The sequence below is a fragment of the Canis lupus genome, chromosome 6 (genome assembly GCF_011100685.1).
Source record: "Canis lupus familiaris isolate Mischka breed German Shepherd chromosome 6, alternate assembly UU_Cfam_GSD_1.0, whole genome shotgun sequence".
NCBI classification, from domain to species: Eukaryota; Metazoa; Chordata; class Mammalia; order Carnivora; family Canidae; genus Canis; species Canis lupus.
This window is the reverse complement of record NC_049227.1, coordinates 49,659,188-49,678,098: the sequence shown is the minus strand read 5'-3', so window position 1 is coordinate 49,678,098 and position 18,911 is coordinate 49,659,188. Positions and strand designations below refer to the sequence as shown.

Below are 18,911 nucleotides of genomic sequence, written 5' to 3'. Positions count from 1 at the left end.
TTTCAGAGAGAATTGCCGTCCTTGATCTTTATTGAGATTGAACAATGATATTAAATAAGATCAGCCATTTTCTGTTGCATTTATATTTTTATATGAAAAAGTGGACTTCTTTTCAGATGTCAACTCAGTTTTATAAAAAATACCCAGCACATTATTGAAGGTTATTGATTTACTCACCACTTTAAAATTGAAACATAAGAAAATCTTGGTATATGTAATAACCGTTTTGAAACCTCTGGGAAGCAGATATGTGTATTCCATAATATGAATATCCTTCAACGTAAGGTGCATATTAAAAGCACTGTGTTGTATTGTAATGATCGTGCTTTATTATAAATACATAGTACAATATATTTTGCTCTTCTTAAATTAAGCCATATTGTGGCATATATACTGGCTGTATCAAGACTGTAACTTGGTTGCATATGTACACTTCGGCTACAGTTGCTTTATATTACAATACATTATCTTTCAGTATGGCCTTCCATTATGTAAATTACTATGTGAAATGCCTTGTTCAAGGGAATTATATTTGAACTACCTAAACCACTTCTTCCATGGAAAGTTAGGTATAAAGTAAATTTTTTGATCTGTAGGGATCTATTGAGGAAATTACAGTTGGCGTTTGAACAACATGGGGTTTAGGGGCATGAACACTGTGCAGTCGAAAATCTATGTATAAGCGTTTGACTCCCCAAAAACTTAACTTCAAATAGCCGACTGTCAGCCATAAGCCTTAGCGATAGCATAGTTGACTAACCCGTGTTTGTATATTATGTGTATGATGTACTGTATCCTTACAATAAAGTAGGCTAAAGAAAAGGAAATGTTATTAAGAAAATCATAAGGAAGAGAAAATACATTTATGGTGCTGTAGTGTATTGAAAAATATCTGCTTATAAGTGGACTCGCGCAGTTCAAGCTTGTATTGTTCAAGGGTCAGCTGTACTAAAGCCATTGTCTTCTAAGCCACGCGTCAGTATGCATCAGTACATAAGGAAAACGTCAGTGGTACATGATTTTTTCTTCTGCCCTTTGGTGGCTTTTTCCTCTGATCCTACGATCTGTTTTTCCTCCAGTTTACTCTTTTCGACTGTGATATTTGTATCTTCCACATTTGAAATCTATCTCTGACCTAGTGTCTGTCATACCTAAAGCATTCAGTAGGTTTTCATCATTATGTTAACCTCCATATCCACTTATTCCCCAATATTAATTTTTATCAGTGGATTGGGAATACAGCCACATTGTTCTTGAAGCCTTGGCAGATTTAAAAATTGCTTGGGCCTTTTCATAATCTGGATTTCTGTGTCTTACTTAGATATCACAGTTTTTAGTCCCTTTTGTTGACTGATCAACAATTTCTTTATATGACTGGATTATCTGTTCCTAAAGTTTCAATTAGATTTTAAGTTCCTTGAATAAATGCGTCACCAAAATTCAGTTTGTTTGTCATAGTCATTTCTGTGTTCATTTTCATTCTATAAGAATTAAGTTTCAAGATGTTATGAACATGAAATGTCAATAATTTTTTCCATTACAGAATTAAAAGATGGATAAAACATGCTCTTTCTTCACAAGTAAAGCTTTATAGGAACAGTTGGTCTAGTTGCAAAAAAATGTTAAATAGTTCTGCTTCTTGTTTAGGGCCTTCATTATTTAAAGAAAGAACTTAGGGATGCCTGGGTCGCTCAGTTGGTTAGGTGTCTACCTTTGGCTCAGGTCCTAATCTCAAACCTGATGTCAGGCTTCATGCTCAGCGAGGAGTCGGCTTCTATCTCTCCTCTGTGTGTGTATGTTCTCTCTCTCTCTCTCTCTCATATAAGTAAATAAAATCTTTTAAAAAATAGAGGAAGAACTTAGTTATAGTTGGTTTACATTTTTGATGGTGAGAATGTGTCATCAGTGGAAGCATAGCTAAACTCTTTGTGTGTTTTCCCCCATTAGATACCCAATGCTTTTTACTTTTCCACTAGAATGTAAACTTTATTAAAGTAGGGATCTTTTCTATCTTACTCAGGCACCTCAATACATGGCACATAGTGTGCTTAATACATATGTGCTGAATGAAGAATGAGGGAATAAAGAATGTATGGAGTTAGTCTACCTATACTAAATTTACTAACTACCCCTGTTAGAAAGGAAGAAAACCATTAAACTTTTCTCTTATTTTTTGAAGTTAGTAGGAAAGGTAGGAATACCATATGTGATCTTTCCTTCTAGGGTTCTTTTTCCTTTTAGCATTTCATTTTGATTGCTATTTATTGTTGAGTAACTAGTTAATCTCAAGTTAATATAGTATAAGTATGTGATTTTGTACCATCTAGGATTAAGTTCTTTTTCAAGCTACAGAAAAATCTCCAAATAATGTTTTCTTAAATAAGACAGAACTTTATTTCCAGGATGGCTGTTTGAGTTCCAGCCATCCTTAGCATCGGATTATCCAGAATGGAGAGAAAAAGAGGTAAAAAGTATACATAGTATCTTTTAAGGAGATTTATCTGGATAGACTTAGAGGACTTTGACTTATATTTTAGTGGCTAAACCTTTAATCATTTTGGTCATGCCTAGTTGCAGATGTCATCATTGTTCCAGTCAAACAGGTATTCTGCTGAAAGTCAAGGATTCTTTACTAAGAAAGAAAGGGAGTATCTGGATACTGTAGGCTCAGGAAGTGGGACTAGAAAGAGATAAGCTAGTCTCCTATAGATAAAAAACTGAGGCCCAGGGTTTTTTTCCAGAGTAGCAGCAGAGCCTAGAAGCACCTGTCATCCTGGAGGTTTTCTTTTTTTCTTTTTTTTCCCCTGCTAACCATGATTCTTTTCTAGTATCTCAGTATTGTTTCCTTTGTTCTTATGCTCTTTTGTTCTATGTACTTCATTGTCTGTTAGAAAATTTAATTTCAGTAATATTTCTTACTAAAGGTGTTGCAGTCATTTTCCCCTTAGGCATAGAGCGAATTCAGATAATTCTAAAGGTAAATGTCTTTGTATTAACAAAGTAAATATTTGTTCAGGAAATGTTTTAGGCTATACCGGACATTGATTTGTTCCTACTTCTGTATAGTATATCATAGCATATGTTTGCAGTGTAACTCCTTGGTAAAGAAAATGATTCTATTAATCACATTTTTCTATAGAATTAAAACAGATATATCTTAGTCTTTTTTTTTTTTTTCATCTTAGTCTTTTGTCAGTTTTCCCCTCTCAAAAGACAACATTAATTACCAGTTCCTGGTGATGACTTTTGCTTTCTTCAGGTTTTCTTTTTCTTTTCTTTTCTTTTCTTTTCTTTTCTTTTCTTTTCTTTTCTTTTCTTTTCTTTTCTTTTCTTTCTTTTCATATTTTATTATTCATGAGAGACATGGAGAGAGAGGCGGAAACACAGGCAGAGGGAGAGGCAGGCTCCCCGCAGAGAGCCCCTTATAGGACTCAGGACTCAATCCCAGGACCCCGGGATCATGCCCTGAGCCAAAGACAGACGCTCAACCATTGAGCCACCTAGGCATCCCAAGGTTTTATTTTTCACCTTAAAAATGCAGATAAATGTTCCATTTTGCTGAGAATTTTTTTAAGTAAGGGATTATATAATGGGATGTAGTGGAGTTGAGGGTTTTTCATCATAACTCTCCTTAGTTTAGCAACTTATGGAAATGTCAGGATTCTAATTTCTTGCTAATAAATTGGTAGTTAATAGTTTTTTCCACCTTCCCAACTCTTGGGATCCAATCTTGATTATTCCTTATCTTCAGTTTTGAATTAATCTTTAGCAACCATTATAAATATACTGTTAGCTTAGTTACCAATAGACTTTAAAAATTTTTTTTACTATGGGGACGCCTGGGTGGCTCAGCAGTTGCGCACCTGCTTTTGGCTCAAGTCGTGATCCCGGGGTACGGGATCGAGTCCTGCATTGGGCTCCTTGTGAGGAGCCTGCTTCTCCCTCTGCCTATGTCTCTGCCTCTCTTTTTCAGTCTGTGTCTCTAATGAATAAATATATCTTTTAAAAATAGATTTTATTATGGAAAATTTTAAACATAGGTAAAAGTAGAGAGGTTAATAAACCTCATGTCCCTATCACCAGATTTAACATTTATGAAATGTAGCCTATTTCATTTCCTCTTGCTTTTACCTTCCTCATGCTCTTATCTGTCCCACCACTGGGTTATTTTAACACAGATACCAAGTATAATTTCTTTCAAAACTACTTCAGTATGAGTCTCTAAAAAATAAGAGCCCCCCTCCCCTTTTTATACACTATCCAATGCAATTCTCATCTTTAAAAATTAGGAATTTATTAATATCAAATGTCTAGTTAGTGAGTGTTCAGATAACTCTTATTGTCTCATAATTTCTTTTTACAGTTGGTTTTATAAATAATCCAGACAAGATCCAGTCCAAACAAGATCTATAGTATTAGATGGGTATGTCTGTTAAGTGTCAATTTATGGGCTCTCTTTCTTCCTTTCTTTGTTTTTGCCTCCAGTAGACCTTTTCCGAAAGCTTCTTTTGCTAAATGTTCTATTCATGTTTATTATATTTTGCTTCAATGATCAGATTTCTCTTTTATATCCTAAGAAGTTTTCATTGTTAAAATATCTTTAGAAAATAGTCAGTTTTAAAAGAGTTTAAAAATTAATCTTAGAGAAACAAGAAACTGATAGTGTTTATAGATCAGAGCCTAAAACAAGAATGCTGCTTTTAGCAACGCATTTTTCTTCATCAGGTTACATTTGGTATGTAAATCAGAAAGCCTGAAATATTCTCTATGCTGTTTATATTTATAAGGAAATTTATGCCATGTAATTTAAATGATAATTCAAAATAAGAAACATTTGCTGATACTGAAGATGAGCAATAAAATTGACATTCCTAAAAAAAAAAAAAAAAAAATTGACATTTCCTCATGAGTAGCCTTTGATACATGATAGCTGGACAGAGAACTAAGTAGACTTTTTCTTATTAGTTTGCCTACATGGTTGCAGTTGAGCAATTTTCAAGTCAAGATAACAGTTTTAAAGGGCAGCCCGTGTGGCTTAGCGGTTTAGCGCTGCCTTCAGCCTAGGTTGTGATCCTGGAGACCCGGGATCGAGTCCCACGTCGGGCTCCCTGCATGGACCTTGCTTCTCCCTCTACCTGTGTCTCTGCCTCTCTCTCTGTTTCTCTCATGAATGAATAAATAAAATCTTTAAAACAAGAACCAAACAAATAAATAAATCGATTATATTTCAATGCTTTAAGAGAACATGATGTTCTTCCATTTAAAAGAGGGGGTGGTTTTTCAGGTAGAATCGTATTTTTATAATATACTGAAAATGTTAACATTTTAATGAAAATTAAATCCACTTAAAATTTAAATAAAATTGATATCTCCTTTTGATGAGTATTAAAATTCCCAAGCTATATCTATGCCTTTTGGAAAGGGAACGTAATTGCTAGTTTATACAGAAAAGGTTTATCATTTTTCCCCCATTAGGGCAACATTTGGTGTCTACTAAATATATTTAAAATGAATTTGTCATAAAAAAGATAGTGTGTATTAATTTGCTAGGGCTGCTGTAACAAAGAGCCACAGTAGAAAGTTACTGTCTTGTAGATCTGGAGACTAAAATTCTAAGATCAAGGTATTGGCCATGTTAGTTACTTCTGAGGTCTGCAAGGAAGAAGCTGTTCATGCTTTCTCTTAGCTCCATTTGCTTCTCTGGCAGTTTTTCACATTCCTTGGCTTGTAGAAGTCTCATCTGATATCTTTACTCTCTTTGCACATCTATCTCCACGTTTCCCCATGTTATAAGGACAACAGTCATGTTGGATTGGGGTCCACCTTACTGACCTTATTTTAATGAATTCTGTCTGCAGCGACCGTGTTTCCAAATTAGCTCACACTCTGAGGTAGTGGAGATGTAGGACTTCAAATTAAGAATTTGGAAGAGGACACAATTCAACCCATAGCAGGTTTTACTAAATATATATGTACATCAGTGTATCGGTAAACATTTTTAAATTTATATTTACTTAGAATGAATGCCCTGCCTTCTTCTACAGCTAATTTATGGCCACCTAAAAGAAAAGTCTCATATATAATAAAATCCTTAAATTAAATCCTTGAAGTAAAAATGTCAAGACCCATGGATAAAGTGGAAAAAATAAGCATACTAAGTATGTAAATTAATATAATTACTGAAATTGACTTTTAAATTTAGTTATAAAATTTCATAAAGTTAAGGCAGGATGGGTAATAATTCTCATTGTCAGGTTTTACTCTAATACAACTACATTGTTTTTATCAGTAAAGAGAGGTAATTTTCTGAAACTCAAATTTTATTTTTAAAGATTTTATTTATTCATGAGAGACACAGAGAGAGATGCAGAGACATAGGCAGAGGGAGGAGCAGGCTCCATCCAGGGAGCCCGATGTGGGTCTTGATCTCAGGACTCCAGGATCACGCCCTGGGCCGATGGCAGATGCTTAACTGCTGAGCCACACAGGCGTCCCCTGAAACCAAATTTTATTTTATTTTATTTTTTTAACATTTTATTTATTCATGAGAGACAGAGAGAGAGAGAGAGAGACAGAGGCAAAGACACGGGCGGAGGAAGAAGCAGGCTCCATGCAGGGAGCCGGATGTGGGACTCGATCCCGGGTCTCCAGGATCACACCCCAGGCCGAAGGTGGAGCTAAACCGCTGAGCCACCGGGGCTGTCCTGAAACCAAATTTTAAAAGTAACTTACCATATTAGTCCTTTATCATAGCATCGAAAATAAAATCATAATGTCTTTATTGGTGGTTTTATAATACTAGAGCTGTTCTTCAAATGGGTCTTTCATATTTCAAAATACAATAAAGTTATCTTTTCAGTGTTACGTGACTATTAAGGTTCAAGTGTGTAGTGTTGTGAAGATCCAGTTATTCAAGGAAAAATTTTAAATAACAGATCTCAGAGAATTGCATGAAAAATAAGACCTTTACTGTGTCCTCCACAGGCATCAGTTTTCCCATTTAGTCTTTTTATTTATTCCTTCTCATTCTGCTTTGAGTTGGGTATTACATGGGTACAGACAGTGCTTAAACCGTATTTTGCATCTATATTTGAATAAGATGTACAAAGTTCATGATAAAATTTAAGACATTTTCCAAAATATTTTGTGATGACTTGAGAGAGATTTATAAATTATCTTTGGGGGAGCACCTGGGTGTTCAGGCGGTTAAGTGACTCTTGGTTTCTGCTGAGGTCATGATCTCAGGGTCTCAGGCCCTTTGGTGGGCTCTGCACTGCTTGTCACTGCCCCTCTGCTTCGCCTCCTTTGTGGGCTTGTTCTCTCTCTCTCTCTCTCTCTCTAGAATAAAGTCTTTTTAAAAAGTTATTGTATTTTTTGTTGTATTTTACTTCAGTTTCTAATTTTATAATTATTCCAAATTATGAGAACATTTTAAAACTGCCTTTTCTACTTAGGTGAGGAATGTTTTTCACTTTTAGTTTGTAGCACTTATAATTAAGGAAGACTAACCAGATTATTAAGAGCTATAGGTCATGCTGGGAACACTAGATATTATGAGTTAATTAATATTTAATATAGTGATTTATTGATAGTAATGGTAATAGGAATATTGATATAGCTTTAATGTGGCAAGCACTGTGATAATATGTTTCACATATATTAATCCTTTTAACATTTATGACACTTTTTATTATTACCTTAAGTGATGGCTGAATTGAGGTACCAAGTAGTTAAGCAACTTTGGATTCACAAAACTAGTAAATAGTGAAGCTGGGATTTGAACCCAGGTACTCTGACTTCAGAAGTAGTACTCCTAACCACCCTAATACTCCTTGGTTTTAAATATTGAGCTGTTGATATGCTTGCTTTCAGACATTTCTATTGGGCTGTCTTCAAGTTCACCGATTTCTTTTCCTCAACTGTGTCCAGTCCTCTCATAAACCAATTGGAAGAATTCTTCAGCACTGATAAACTTGTTTTTTGTTTCTTCCTTTTCCATTTAATTTTAATTTTTAAAAAATTTTTGTAATAAAGGTTTTATTTATTTGAGAGAGAGTGCGTGTATGGGAGCAGAGGAAGGGCAGAGGAGGAGGGAGAGGGAAAGAGAGAAACCCTAGCGGACTCCTCACTGAACGTGGAGTCCCTCATGGGGCCTGATCTAACTACCATGAGATAATGACCTGAGCAGAAACCAGGAGTTGGATGCTCAAACAACTGGTGCCCCTTCCATTTAATTTTTTAAAAAACATTTCAGGCGCTCCTGGGTGGCATAGTCATTGAGCATGGGTCTCTTTGGTTTTGGCTCAGGTTGTGATCTCATTGTCATGGGAGAGAGCCCCATGTTGATCAAGCTCCTCACTCAGCTCGGCATCTGCTTAGGATTCCCACCCCCCTGCCCATCCCATTCATGCTCACTCTTTTCTTTCTCTCAAATAAATATTTTTTAAAATTTCATATTTTTATGCTGAAATTCTCTAGTAAGTCATATGCTTTTTTTTTTTTTTTTGTAAGTCGTATGTTTTGTTCACCTTTTTCCATAGATTCTTTAACATATTAATTACTATTGTGATAGTTCCAGTATCTGAGCCAGAATCTTGGTCTGGTTCTGTTGGTTGCTTTATCTCTTCACAGTGAGTTCTTTCTCTTGCTCTTTTTTTGTGTATCTTGAAACTTTTGACCAAAGACTGGATATTAGGAATAAAGAGCTGTGATTATTGGGGTTATAGTATTTATAACTAGAAATAGTCCTCTGTCAGGCCATAACTGGGTTAAGTTTTTGCATGTGTCACAGAAGCTCTCCATATTCATGGCATTCCCACCCCCACCCCGACTCCCCCCAGGCTGTAGACTGCTGTTTCTTGTCACTCAGGGTTAGGTTTGTGGTGAATGACTAGGGGCATTCATTAACTTAATCCAGCCTCAGTCTTAGGCAGGCCCTGTGAGCCTGGGCCTTGAGAGTATGTTTTTTTTTTTTTTTTTTCCTCAACATTTTTGCCCGTCCTGTGAAAGCAAAACTCTGCTGTGTACATGTGGATAGTCTTGGGTGAGAGTGAGTTTCCTGCTCTTTTCCCAGTAGTAGTAGAACATCTGCTTTGTATTGATACAGAATTCTGTGTTCCTCCTTTAGTGACTTTTTTTGGTGACTATTCTAGCATGCATAATATGAATTTTTAACAGAAATAATGTGTTTATCTTACAATAATATACTCCTATTTTCATCTATTCTGTGTGCTTTTATTGTCATTTATTTCACTTTTATATATTTTAAGCTCCACAATATGGTACACCTATGTTTGCTTTATACCAGCGGTTAGTGAACTTTGTCTAAACAGCAGATGGTGAATATTTTAAGCTTCAAGGGCCATAACGTCTCTCTCATGATTTCTGTATTCTGTTAGAGGACAGAAGCAACGATAGACAGTATTTAAACAGATGAGTGTAACTGTGCTCTAGTAAAATTCTGTTTACGAAGATAGATGGTGGTCTGGGTCATAGCTTGCTGATCCCTGCTTTAGATAGTTATCATTTTAAGAAACTAGCTTTATTGAAATGTAATTCATATACCATACAATTTACCCATTTAAGGTAATGGCTTTTAGTTGATTGGCTATTAGTATACTCACAGAGCTGTAAAATCATCCCAACAATCAATTTTAGGCAAGTTTTATTACCCTGAAAGGAAGCCTTGCACTTGTAGCCATCACCCTCTAATTCCTGTCCCGATTTACCCTAATTCTAAGTAACCACTAATCTACTTTCTGTCTCTACGTATTTGCCGACTCTGACCTTTTTATATAAATGGTGTCACGTAGTGTATGATCCTTTGTGACTGGTTTGTTACACTTAGCATAATGTTTTCAAGGGTCATCTGTATTCTACATGTATTAGCATTGATTTATTTTTATTGCCAAGTAATATTCCAGCAGCGTGTGAGAATTCTGCTTTCTCCACATCCTCACCAACACTTGTTATTGATCTTTTTTTTTTTTGGCGGGGGGGAGAATCAGCTCATATTTAATTGTAACATCTTAAAATCGGACAAGTGTTTTGACATCTGCCCCTAACCCCATCCCCCCGACATATTTAGTCTCTTTAAAATGACAGGAAAACACCAACCAATCACAGGGTCAATGGGTTTAATAAGTTTACCCCTTCAGTTCCTATTTGCAGCACCCAATAATCCTTTGAAATACCAGACAGACCTGGCAGTGGCCAGCAGTACACTTCAGATCTCCAGAGTTAAAAGTTCAGGTTCTCTGAGCCTTCGGTGTTGCAGTGGCACTTGTCCAAAACTGGTGCCTCCCTACAGCTGGGGAACTTAATATACCAGTGATCTTTGATTTTGCTATGGTAGAGTGGGTATGAAGCTGTTTCTCATTGTTTTGATTTGAATTTCCGTGAAAGGTAGTTAATGATGTTGAGTATCTTTTATGTGCCTATTAGCCATTTGTGTGTCTTTATTCAGGTTCTCTGATCATTTAAAAAATTGGATTATGTTGGGTCCTTGGGCATAGTTGATTAAGTGACCACTTAGTTTCAGCTCAGGTCGTGATCCCAGCATTATGAGATCAGACACTGCATCCAACTCCATGCTCAGCACAAAGTCTACTTAAGACTCTCCCTCCTGTATGCTCTCTCTCTCTTTTTCAAATAAATAAATGTATCTTTTAAAAATATTGGATTATTTATCTTTTTGAAGACTTTTAAGAATTCTTCATATAGGGAGTGCCTGGCTGGCTCGGTCAGCGGAGCATGCGACTCTTGATCTCAGGGTTGTGAGTTCGAGCCCCATGTTGGGTGTAGAGATTACTTAAAAATAAAATCTTCAAAAACCCAAAATAGAGTTCTTTGTATATTCTGAATATAATGACCCTTGTCAGATATATAATTGGCAAATATTTTCTCCCATGTGTGTATTTTTTCACTTTTTTAAAAAAAATTTTATGGGGCAGTCCTGGTGGCTTAGTGGTTTAGCACCACCTTTAGCCTGCGGGTGTGATCCTGGAGACCCAGGGATCGAGTCCCACGTCGGGCTCCATGTGTGGAGCCTGCTTCTCCCTCTGCCTGTGTCTCTGTATCTGTCATGAATAAATAAAATCTTTTTTTTAAAGATTGTATTTATTTATTCATGACAGACACACACACACACACACACACACACACACACACACACACACACAGAGGCAGAGACACAGGCAGAGGGAGAAGCAGGCTCCATGCAGGGATTCTGACATGGACTCGATCCCGGGTCTCCAGAATCACACCCCGGGCTGAAGGCAGCACTAAACTGCTGGGCCACCGGGGCTGCCCCTTTTCACTTTTTTAATAGTATTCTTTGAAGAACAAAAGCTTTAAAATTCCAGTGATGTCCAGTCTGTGTTTTCTGTTTTTTCTTTTGTTACTTGTGCTTTTGATGTCTTATTGATATAAGAAACTATTGCCTAATCCAAGGTGGTGAATGTTTTAGTTTTCATGTTTATTAGGTTTTTGATCCATTTTGGGTTATTTTTTATGTATTGTGTGACATAAGAGCAAAAATCATTTTTTCATTGTACGTATCCAATTGTATCAACACATTTGTTAAAAGTATTCTTTCCATCTTGTCATTCTTGTCAGAAGTTAGTTGACCATAAATGTGAAGGTTTATTTCTAGATTCTAAATTCTATTCCATTGCTCTATAGGTTTACTTTTGTGCCAGCACCACACTATTTGATTACTGTAACTCTATAGTAAACTTTGAAATTGGGAAGTGTGAGTCCTCCAACTTTGCTTTTCATTTTCAATATTTTGTCTATTCTAGGTCCCCTTTTTTCTGTATGAATTTTAAGACCAGTTTCTTCAAAGAAGTCTGGGAATTTGATAGGATTGAGTTGAATCTATAGATCAATTGAGGAAGTGTTGACATCCTAACAGTATTGTCTTCTGATTTGTAAACATGGTTTTTTTTTTTTTCCATTTATTTAGGTCTTTTTAAAAATTTTCAACAATATTCTATAGTTTTAGAAGTTTTACACTTTTTCGTTAAATGTATTTTTTGATGCTATTGTAAAGGAAAATGAAAAAAAAAGTAAAGGAAAATGTTTTTTATTATTTTTTATATCACTACTACATAGGAATACAGTTCATTTTTGTTTTTTTAAATAATAAATTTATTTTTTTATTGGTGTTCAATTTGCCAACATACAGAATAACACCCAGTGCTCATCCCGTCAAATGCCCCCCTCAGTGCCCATCACCCATTTACCCCCACCCCCCGCTTCCTCCCCTTCCACCACTCCTAGTTCGTTTCCCAGAGTTAGGAGTCTTCATGTTCTGTCTCCCTTTCTGATATTTCCTACCCATTTCTTCTCCCTTCCCTTCTATTCCCTTTCACTATTATTTATATTCCCCAAATGAATGAGAACATATAATGTTTGTCCTTCTCTGATTGACTTATTTCACTCAGCATAATACCCTCCAGTTCCATCCACGTTGAAGCAAATGGTGGGCATTTGTCATTTCTAATGGCTGAGTAGTATTCCAGTGTATACATAAACCACATCTTCTTTATCCATTCATCTTTCGATGGACACCGAGGCTCCTTCCAGTTTGGCTATTGTGGCCATTGCTGCTATAAACATCGGGGTGCAGGTGTCCTGGCGTTTCATTGCATCTGTATCTTTGGGGTAAAATTAACAAGGCAGGAAACCGCAAATGTTGGAGAGGATGTGGAGAAAAGGGAACCCTCTTATACTGTTGGTGGGAATGTGAACTGGTGCAGCCACTCTGGAAAACTGTGTGGAGGTTCCTCAAGGAGTTAAAAATAGACCTGCCCTACGACCCAGCAATTGCACTGCTGGGGATTTACCCCAAAGATACAGTTCATTTTTGTATGTTGATATTGTATCCTGCAATCTTGTCAAACTCAATTATTCTAATAGGTTTTTAGTAGAGTCTTAAGATTTTTATGCATGATATCCTGTCATCTGCAAATAGTGATAGTTTTACTCCTTCACTTCCTATCTAGGTGTCTTTTATTTCCTGCCAACTTCCCTTGTTAGATCCTCCAGTACAATGTTAAATAGAAGTGGTGAGAGGGGACATCTTCATCTTGTATCTGATCTTAGGGGAAAGCATTTAATCCTTGGCCATTAATGGTGCTGTGGGTTTTTTGTAGATGCCATTTAAGAATTGAGCAAATTCTCTCTATTCCAAGTTTGTTGAGTGTTTTTATTACAAAGAGAAGTGTTAAATTTTGTCAAACTCTTTGCACCTGTTGAAGTGTTCATGTGGCTTTTGGTTTTAATCCTATTGATACAATGGATTAGATCAATTGATTTTCACATATTGAACCAACCTTGCATGTTGGGATTAATCCCACTTGGTCATAGTGTGTATTTTTTAAAATATATATTCTTAGATTCCATTGGCTAGTATTTGTTGAAGATTTTTGTATGTGTATTTGTGAAAGATTAGTCTGTTTCATTTCTTGTGGTGTCTGTTGTCTCATTTTGGTATAAGGGTAATAATACTGCTCTTAAACAATGAGTTGGGAAGCATTCTTTTGACATTTTTTTTTTTTTTTTTTTGAGTCTTTGTAAGGGATTGATATTTATTGTTCTTTAAATGTTTGGCAGAATTTACCAGTGAAGCTGTCTGGGCATGGCCTTTTCTTTGTTGGAAGTTTTACAATTGTTCATTCAATCTGTTAGCTTGTTATAAGGCTATTCAAAAAACTTTCTTGAGTCACTTTTGCAAGATTGTTTCCAGGAATGTGTCTTTTTCATCTATGTTACATAATTTGCTGGCTTGTAACTGTAGTATTTTCTTATGATTCTTTTTATTTATGTAAAGTCAGTAGTGTATTTTTTTCATTCCTCATTTTAGTAATTTTAGTCTTTTCTCTTTTTTCATGGTCAGTCTACTTAAAGGTTGTGAATTTTGTTGATATTATCAAAGTTTTTGTTTTTTTCCCTCTTTTTTTCCAATGATCTTTTAAAGTTACTAAAAATAAGAAAAAAAGATCTTTTGTATTTACCCACTAATTTTCAGTGATCTTTGTTTCTTTACACAAATCTAAGTTTCCATCGTAACATATTTCTGCTTGGAGAACTTTAATTCTTTTAACTCAGATCTGCTGGCAATGAGTTCTCTCTGCTTTGGTTATCTGGAAAAATCTTTGTGTTCATTTTTGAAAGATATTTTGCTAGATACAGAATTTAAGGTTGACATTTTTTTTTAAATGCTTTAAGGACATCACTCCATTATTCTGTCTTGAGTAGTTTGTGATGAAAAATATACTGTTAATTTTATCTTTGTTTTTCTTTTTTCTGGCTGTTGTCAAGATTTTCTCTTTCTCTTTGGTATTAAGCAGTTTGTGAAGTGTGGAGAGATTTTCCTCAGCTTGGGATATTTTATTTTATTTTTAAAAAGGTTTCATTTATTTTTTATTAATGAGAGATACAGAGAGAGAGGCAGAGACACAGAAAGAGAGAAGCAGGCTCCATGGAGGGAGCCTGACACGGGACTCGATCCTGGGTCTCCAAGGATCACCCCCTGGGCTGAAGGCAAGCACCAAACCGCTGAGCCACCCAGGCGTCCCAGCTTGGGATATTTTAAATGTCTTGAATATGTGGTTTGTTTTTAAAAATTCTCAAGCATTTCCTCTTTAAATACTTTCTCTATTCTTTCTTCTCCAGTACTGAGAGTTCAAATATTTGTATTTTAGTCTCCTTAATACTGTTAAAGACTTTTACTGCTTTGTTTTTTGTTTGTTTTTTTTTTTTTTCCCCACTCCTTTTCTTCTTTGTTTTACTTTGGATAATTTCTCTTGACATGATTCTTTCTTTCGTGTTCCTTCTGCTCAGAAGCCCATGTAGGTTATTATTTATCTTCAATATTATGATTTTTTAAAAATGTTTTTGTCATTTCCATTTGAATCTTTTATAGTTTTTATCTCTGTGAAAAGTCCCCGATTCATGAATTTTCTCCAACTTTATACAACATCCTTTAACATATTAGTCATATTTGTTTTAAAGTCTCCATCATAGTCCAATCTCTAGGCCTTTTCTGATTCTGATTCTGTTGATTGCTTTAGCTCTTGACAGTGGGATTTTTGTTGGTGGTGGTTTTTTGGCCCTTTGATCTTATGTGTCTATAAATATTTATTGAGTGTTGGATATTATGTTTAAAAAAATAAAGGGACCAAGGTTTTTTCTGTTTTATTTTGTTTTGTTTTTAAGACTTTATTTATTTATTTGAGAGAGCATGAGCAGGGGAAGGTAGGGACCAAGGTTAATTGTATTGATGCCCAGAAATGTGCACACTTATTTTGTCAGGCCATTAATGTGAGGTTTTGAGTCTGATCAATAGTTGACTAGCTGGGTTTTGTATTTTTGTTCTTGATAGTTAATTTCAATAAGTCACTAACTTATTTTTTAGTGGCTTTTTTAAAGTGACTTTTACCACCTTATGTTTAGTGTAGGGTTTGGGACCCTGGAGGGTTTTTCTCCGTGTTCTTGCTCCATTGTCAGTTTTCAGCAGGTCCTACACACCTTGCCACAGGGGAATCTCTGTGCTCTTGCTCAGCTCTCAGAGGTAGATTGCTCTGGTTTTATATTCTAGTCAAGACTTCGGTTACGGAGGAGAGAGAATTTGGTTCTCCTCCTGGAGCCTTAGTTTTAGGCAGTCCCTTGACACCTGAGTTCCAGAATGGGCATTATTAATGTTCCTTCCCCTTCTCCCACCTCTCCCGACAGCTTGGTATCAAGAGAAGGAAAAACTGTCTTACCCCTCTTTAAACAGCAGCAACCTTTGCTTTTTATCAGTGTAAGATCTTGGGCCCAACCTGGCTTCAGACTGCCCCCAGCAGCACGTGGCTGGTTTTTTCTCCCTCTCTTTCAGTGACAGCTGACCTTTGCCAGTGACCAGAGGGTGGGCAGATCCCTGCCCCTCATCCAGTAGCAGCTAGCTTTGTTTCTACCCCTCTTTCACCAGAAGCTCGGTTTTTTTCTTGGGCAACGGGCGTCAGAGTCCTCAGATATTTAAAACTTACTGTTACTATCTCTCTATGTATCATATTTCAGGGTTGTCTATTTAGAAGATTAGTTACCCGGTAAGCACAGGACATTTAAAGAATTTAGAGAAGAATGCTCACTATTTGATTACTGTTATAATATGCCAATATGTCTGTTCTTTTACAGCTTAGGCTTGATTTCCGACTCTTTTCACATGTTTTTCGATAGCACTGCCATTTTGGCTGGATTGGCAGCATCTGTTATTTCAAAATGGAGAGATAATGATGCTTTCTCTTATGGGTAAGACTTTTAAAAAACTTTTTTATTAAAGTATAAGAAATACAGAAAATACACAAATCTTGAGCACATGAATGTTCACAAATTGAACACATTTGTGTAACTTGAACCCTTAAACCCCCTTCTCATACCTCCTCCTGGTTTCTTCCCATGTAGCACCCCAAGGGTAACAACCACTTCCCTAACTTAGTAGATTCATTTTACCTATTTTTGAATAGTCTTTAATTGGAATGTACAACATATACCTCTTTTTTTTTTTTTTTTTTTTTGTATCTAAGTTCTTTTGCTTAGAGGTAAGACAGATTTTTTTGCTAGATGGGGGATTTTCTTAACTCTTAACCTATTTTTTTTTTTTTTAGAAGAAGAAAGTTTCACTATATGAAAACAGTCATGTTTCTTTTTCTTTTGTAAAGGGATATTTTGCTATTAATCTATTTAAAATAATTGTTTCCTAATATGATTTTATATTACTTACCCTCTTCAGCTCTGCTTTTATGAAAAATACTCCTTTTTATACTCTTGCTCAATTTGGATAATTAATCAAATATTTGGAGAGTGTTTCTATGCTGGAGAGACTATATTGGAACATCTGCTCTCACTTCTGAGCCTAGTAGTATTTAGAGGCCAAGTTGGCCTTTTGCCATCTCTGATTGGGGGAAGCAGTAGAGTGTCCAGTGTTTGACTCTGCCTGAGTGTTTTCTTTTTCTTTTTTGAAGTCATACAATATTTTGCAGTGCAATTATTATTTATGTGTACAGCTCTCAAGGATAATATCCTTTCTCTGTCTCCCCCCTCTTTCTCTTCCCGGCTCCCCATTCTCCCTTCTCATTTGTTGACCCTTTCCTCTCTGTCCCCCTTCCTTGTGTGCTTTCTCACAGTCTCTCCTTTCTTTCCTCTCCTGTTTTCTCTTTCACTCTCATCCCCATACTTATCCTCTGTCATCTCTCCTGAATTCCCTTCTCCCCTTTCTTGTTCTCTCTTCCCTGTTCCTTGTGTCCCTGCTCATGGTCTTTCCAGAGTCCTCAGCCTTCCACTCTCCCCTCCCTCTTTCTCTCCTGCACATCTCTCCCTCTACCTGTAACCACTGTATCTCTCAGGCTCTTTCTTGTTCCCCCTCCCTCTCTCTGAATGCCTTAGTCCTAGTTCTTTCCTATTCTCTTTCCTTCTCTCGCTGATCCTCCCCTGAGGTGTCTCTCATTCTCTCCTGCCTGCGTCCATCCACTGTCTTAGGCATACTGCCTTTTGTTCTCTCTTTTACTCTTGTTCCTTCTCGGCTTCCTCTTTCCCTTCACCTTTGCTTTTGTTCTTGAGCCAGCATGCATGCACTTTCTCTTGTACATGCTCTTGTTCTCTTCAGATATTTATTGAGAGCCCACTAGGAGTCTAATCTTTTGTTGCTTATAAAGACAAATAAGATATGGCTTCTGCCTTGGAGGAACTTGTGCTCTAATGGGGAAATAGTGCTGTAAAAACATAGTAACTATGTTGTGACAAGTGCTGAAACAAGGGTATATAAAATTCTGTGACAGAACTTACTGATTTGGGGTTTAACTGAAGTGATGTGGTTATTTGTAAAATTACAAAAAGTCAGACAAAAACCACTAATTCTACTGTTTTTGTAGACTACAGTGAAGGATCTGTATATCTATAAATTCAAACAGCTCAAAAGAGAACATTTTCCATGACTATGCAAAAAAAAAATTCTTAGTATATTTTGAATCATTAAAGAAAGATTGCGTGTAAGATTCTAATCTTGTGTTGGAAAATTAATAATTTATATATATTGTATATCAAAAATCTGATTAGAACATCTTAACAAGTTTTTGAGAAAAAAATTTTTAAATTATTTTTTAGGATAAACAGGTAACTATAAAAATTCTCAGTTCCTTAAATCTAAGTGTATCTATTATTTTCTATTTAGAATACATAATCTCCCACTGTAAGATGGTTTTTAGGAATAGTTTTGAATACCTTCAGTACCAAAGCAGGTTTTACTATTCAGCGTTAACTAGTTTATATAAAGGAGTGATATGCCACCTTTTTTGCCATCTTTTTGTTTCTTGTTTTGTCTTCTTGGTTGCTTTTTTCTTTTGAGAAGGGAAAAATTAGGGAGTAAAATCTGATGCAACATTTGAATCTATTAATCATTGCTACAGTAGTTAAGTAGCAGTGCCAGTAAAATGTTAAGTACCAGTACATCAAAATGACACTGAATAGGCTAAGCCTAAGGATGAATCCCCAATACCTGCCCCGTCCCCCACCCCTGGTTCAGTATGATCACAGTAGCCGACTGACTGCAATAGAAAAATAATAGCAGAGGGGCACCTGAGTGGCTCAGTGGTTGAGCATCTATCTGTGTTTGGCTCAGAGCCTGATCCCGGGGTCCTGGGATCGAGTCCCACATCACGCTCCCCACAGGAAGCCTACTTTCCTTCTGCCTCTCTGTGTCTCTCATAAATAAATAAAATCATTTAAAAATAATAATAATAAAAGAAATCTGAGAGGCAGAAGACTTTTTTGTATTTGTTTATAGAAAAATCATCTTTGTGTCTGGTCACACTCCTATTTTTGAAATAGTAGTGCCAGCATAAAAGTAATATATGTCTGATAGCTACATG

At 36.1% G+C, this 18,911-nt stretch overlaps 1 protein-coding gene across 1 annotated transcript in view; it reads left to right on the top strand.

Annotated features, from left to right (window-relative positions):
• The window catches only part of SLC30A7 (solute carrier family 30 member 7), a 90,760-nt gene that overhangs the window by 1,525 nt on the left and 70,324 nt on the right, over positions 1–18,911 (top strand). Inside the window, exon 3 of the mRNA XM_038541192.1 lies at positions 16,183–16,296. Within this exon, the coding sequence (XP_038397120.1) occupies positions 16,183–16,296 (114 nt within the window). The remainder of the gene's footprint in view (positions 1–16,182; positions 16,297–18,911) is intronic.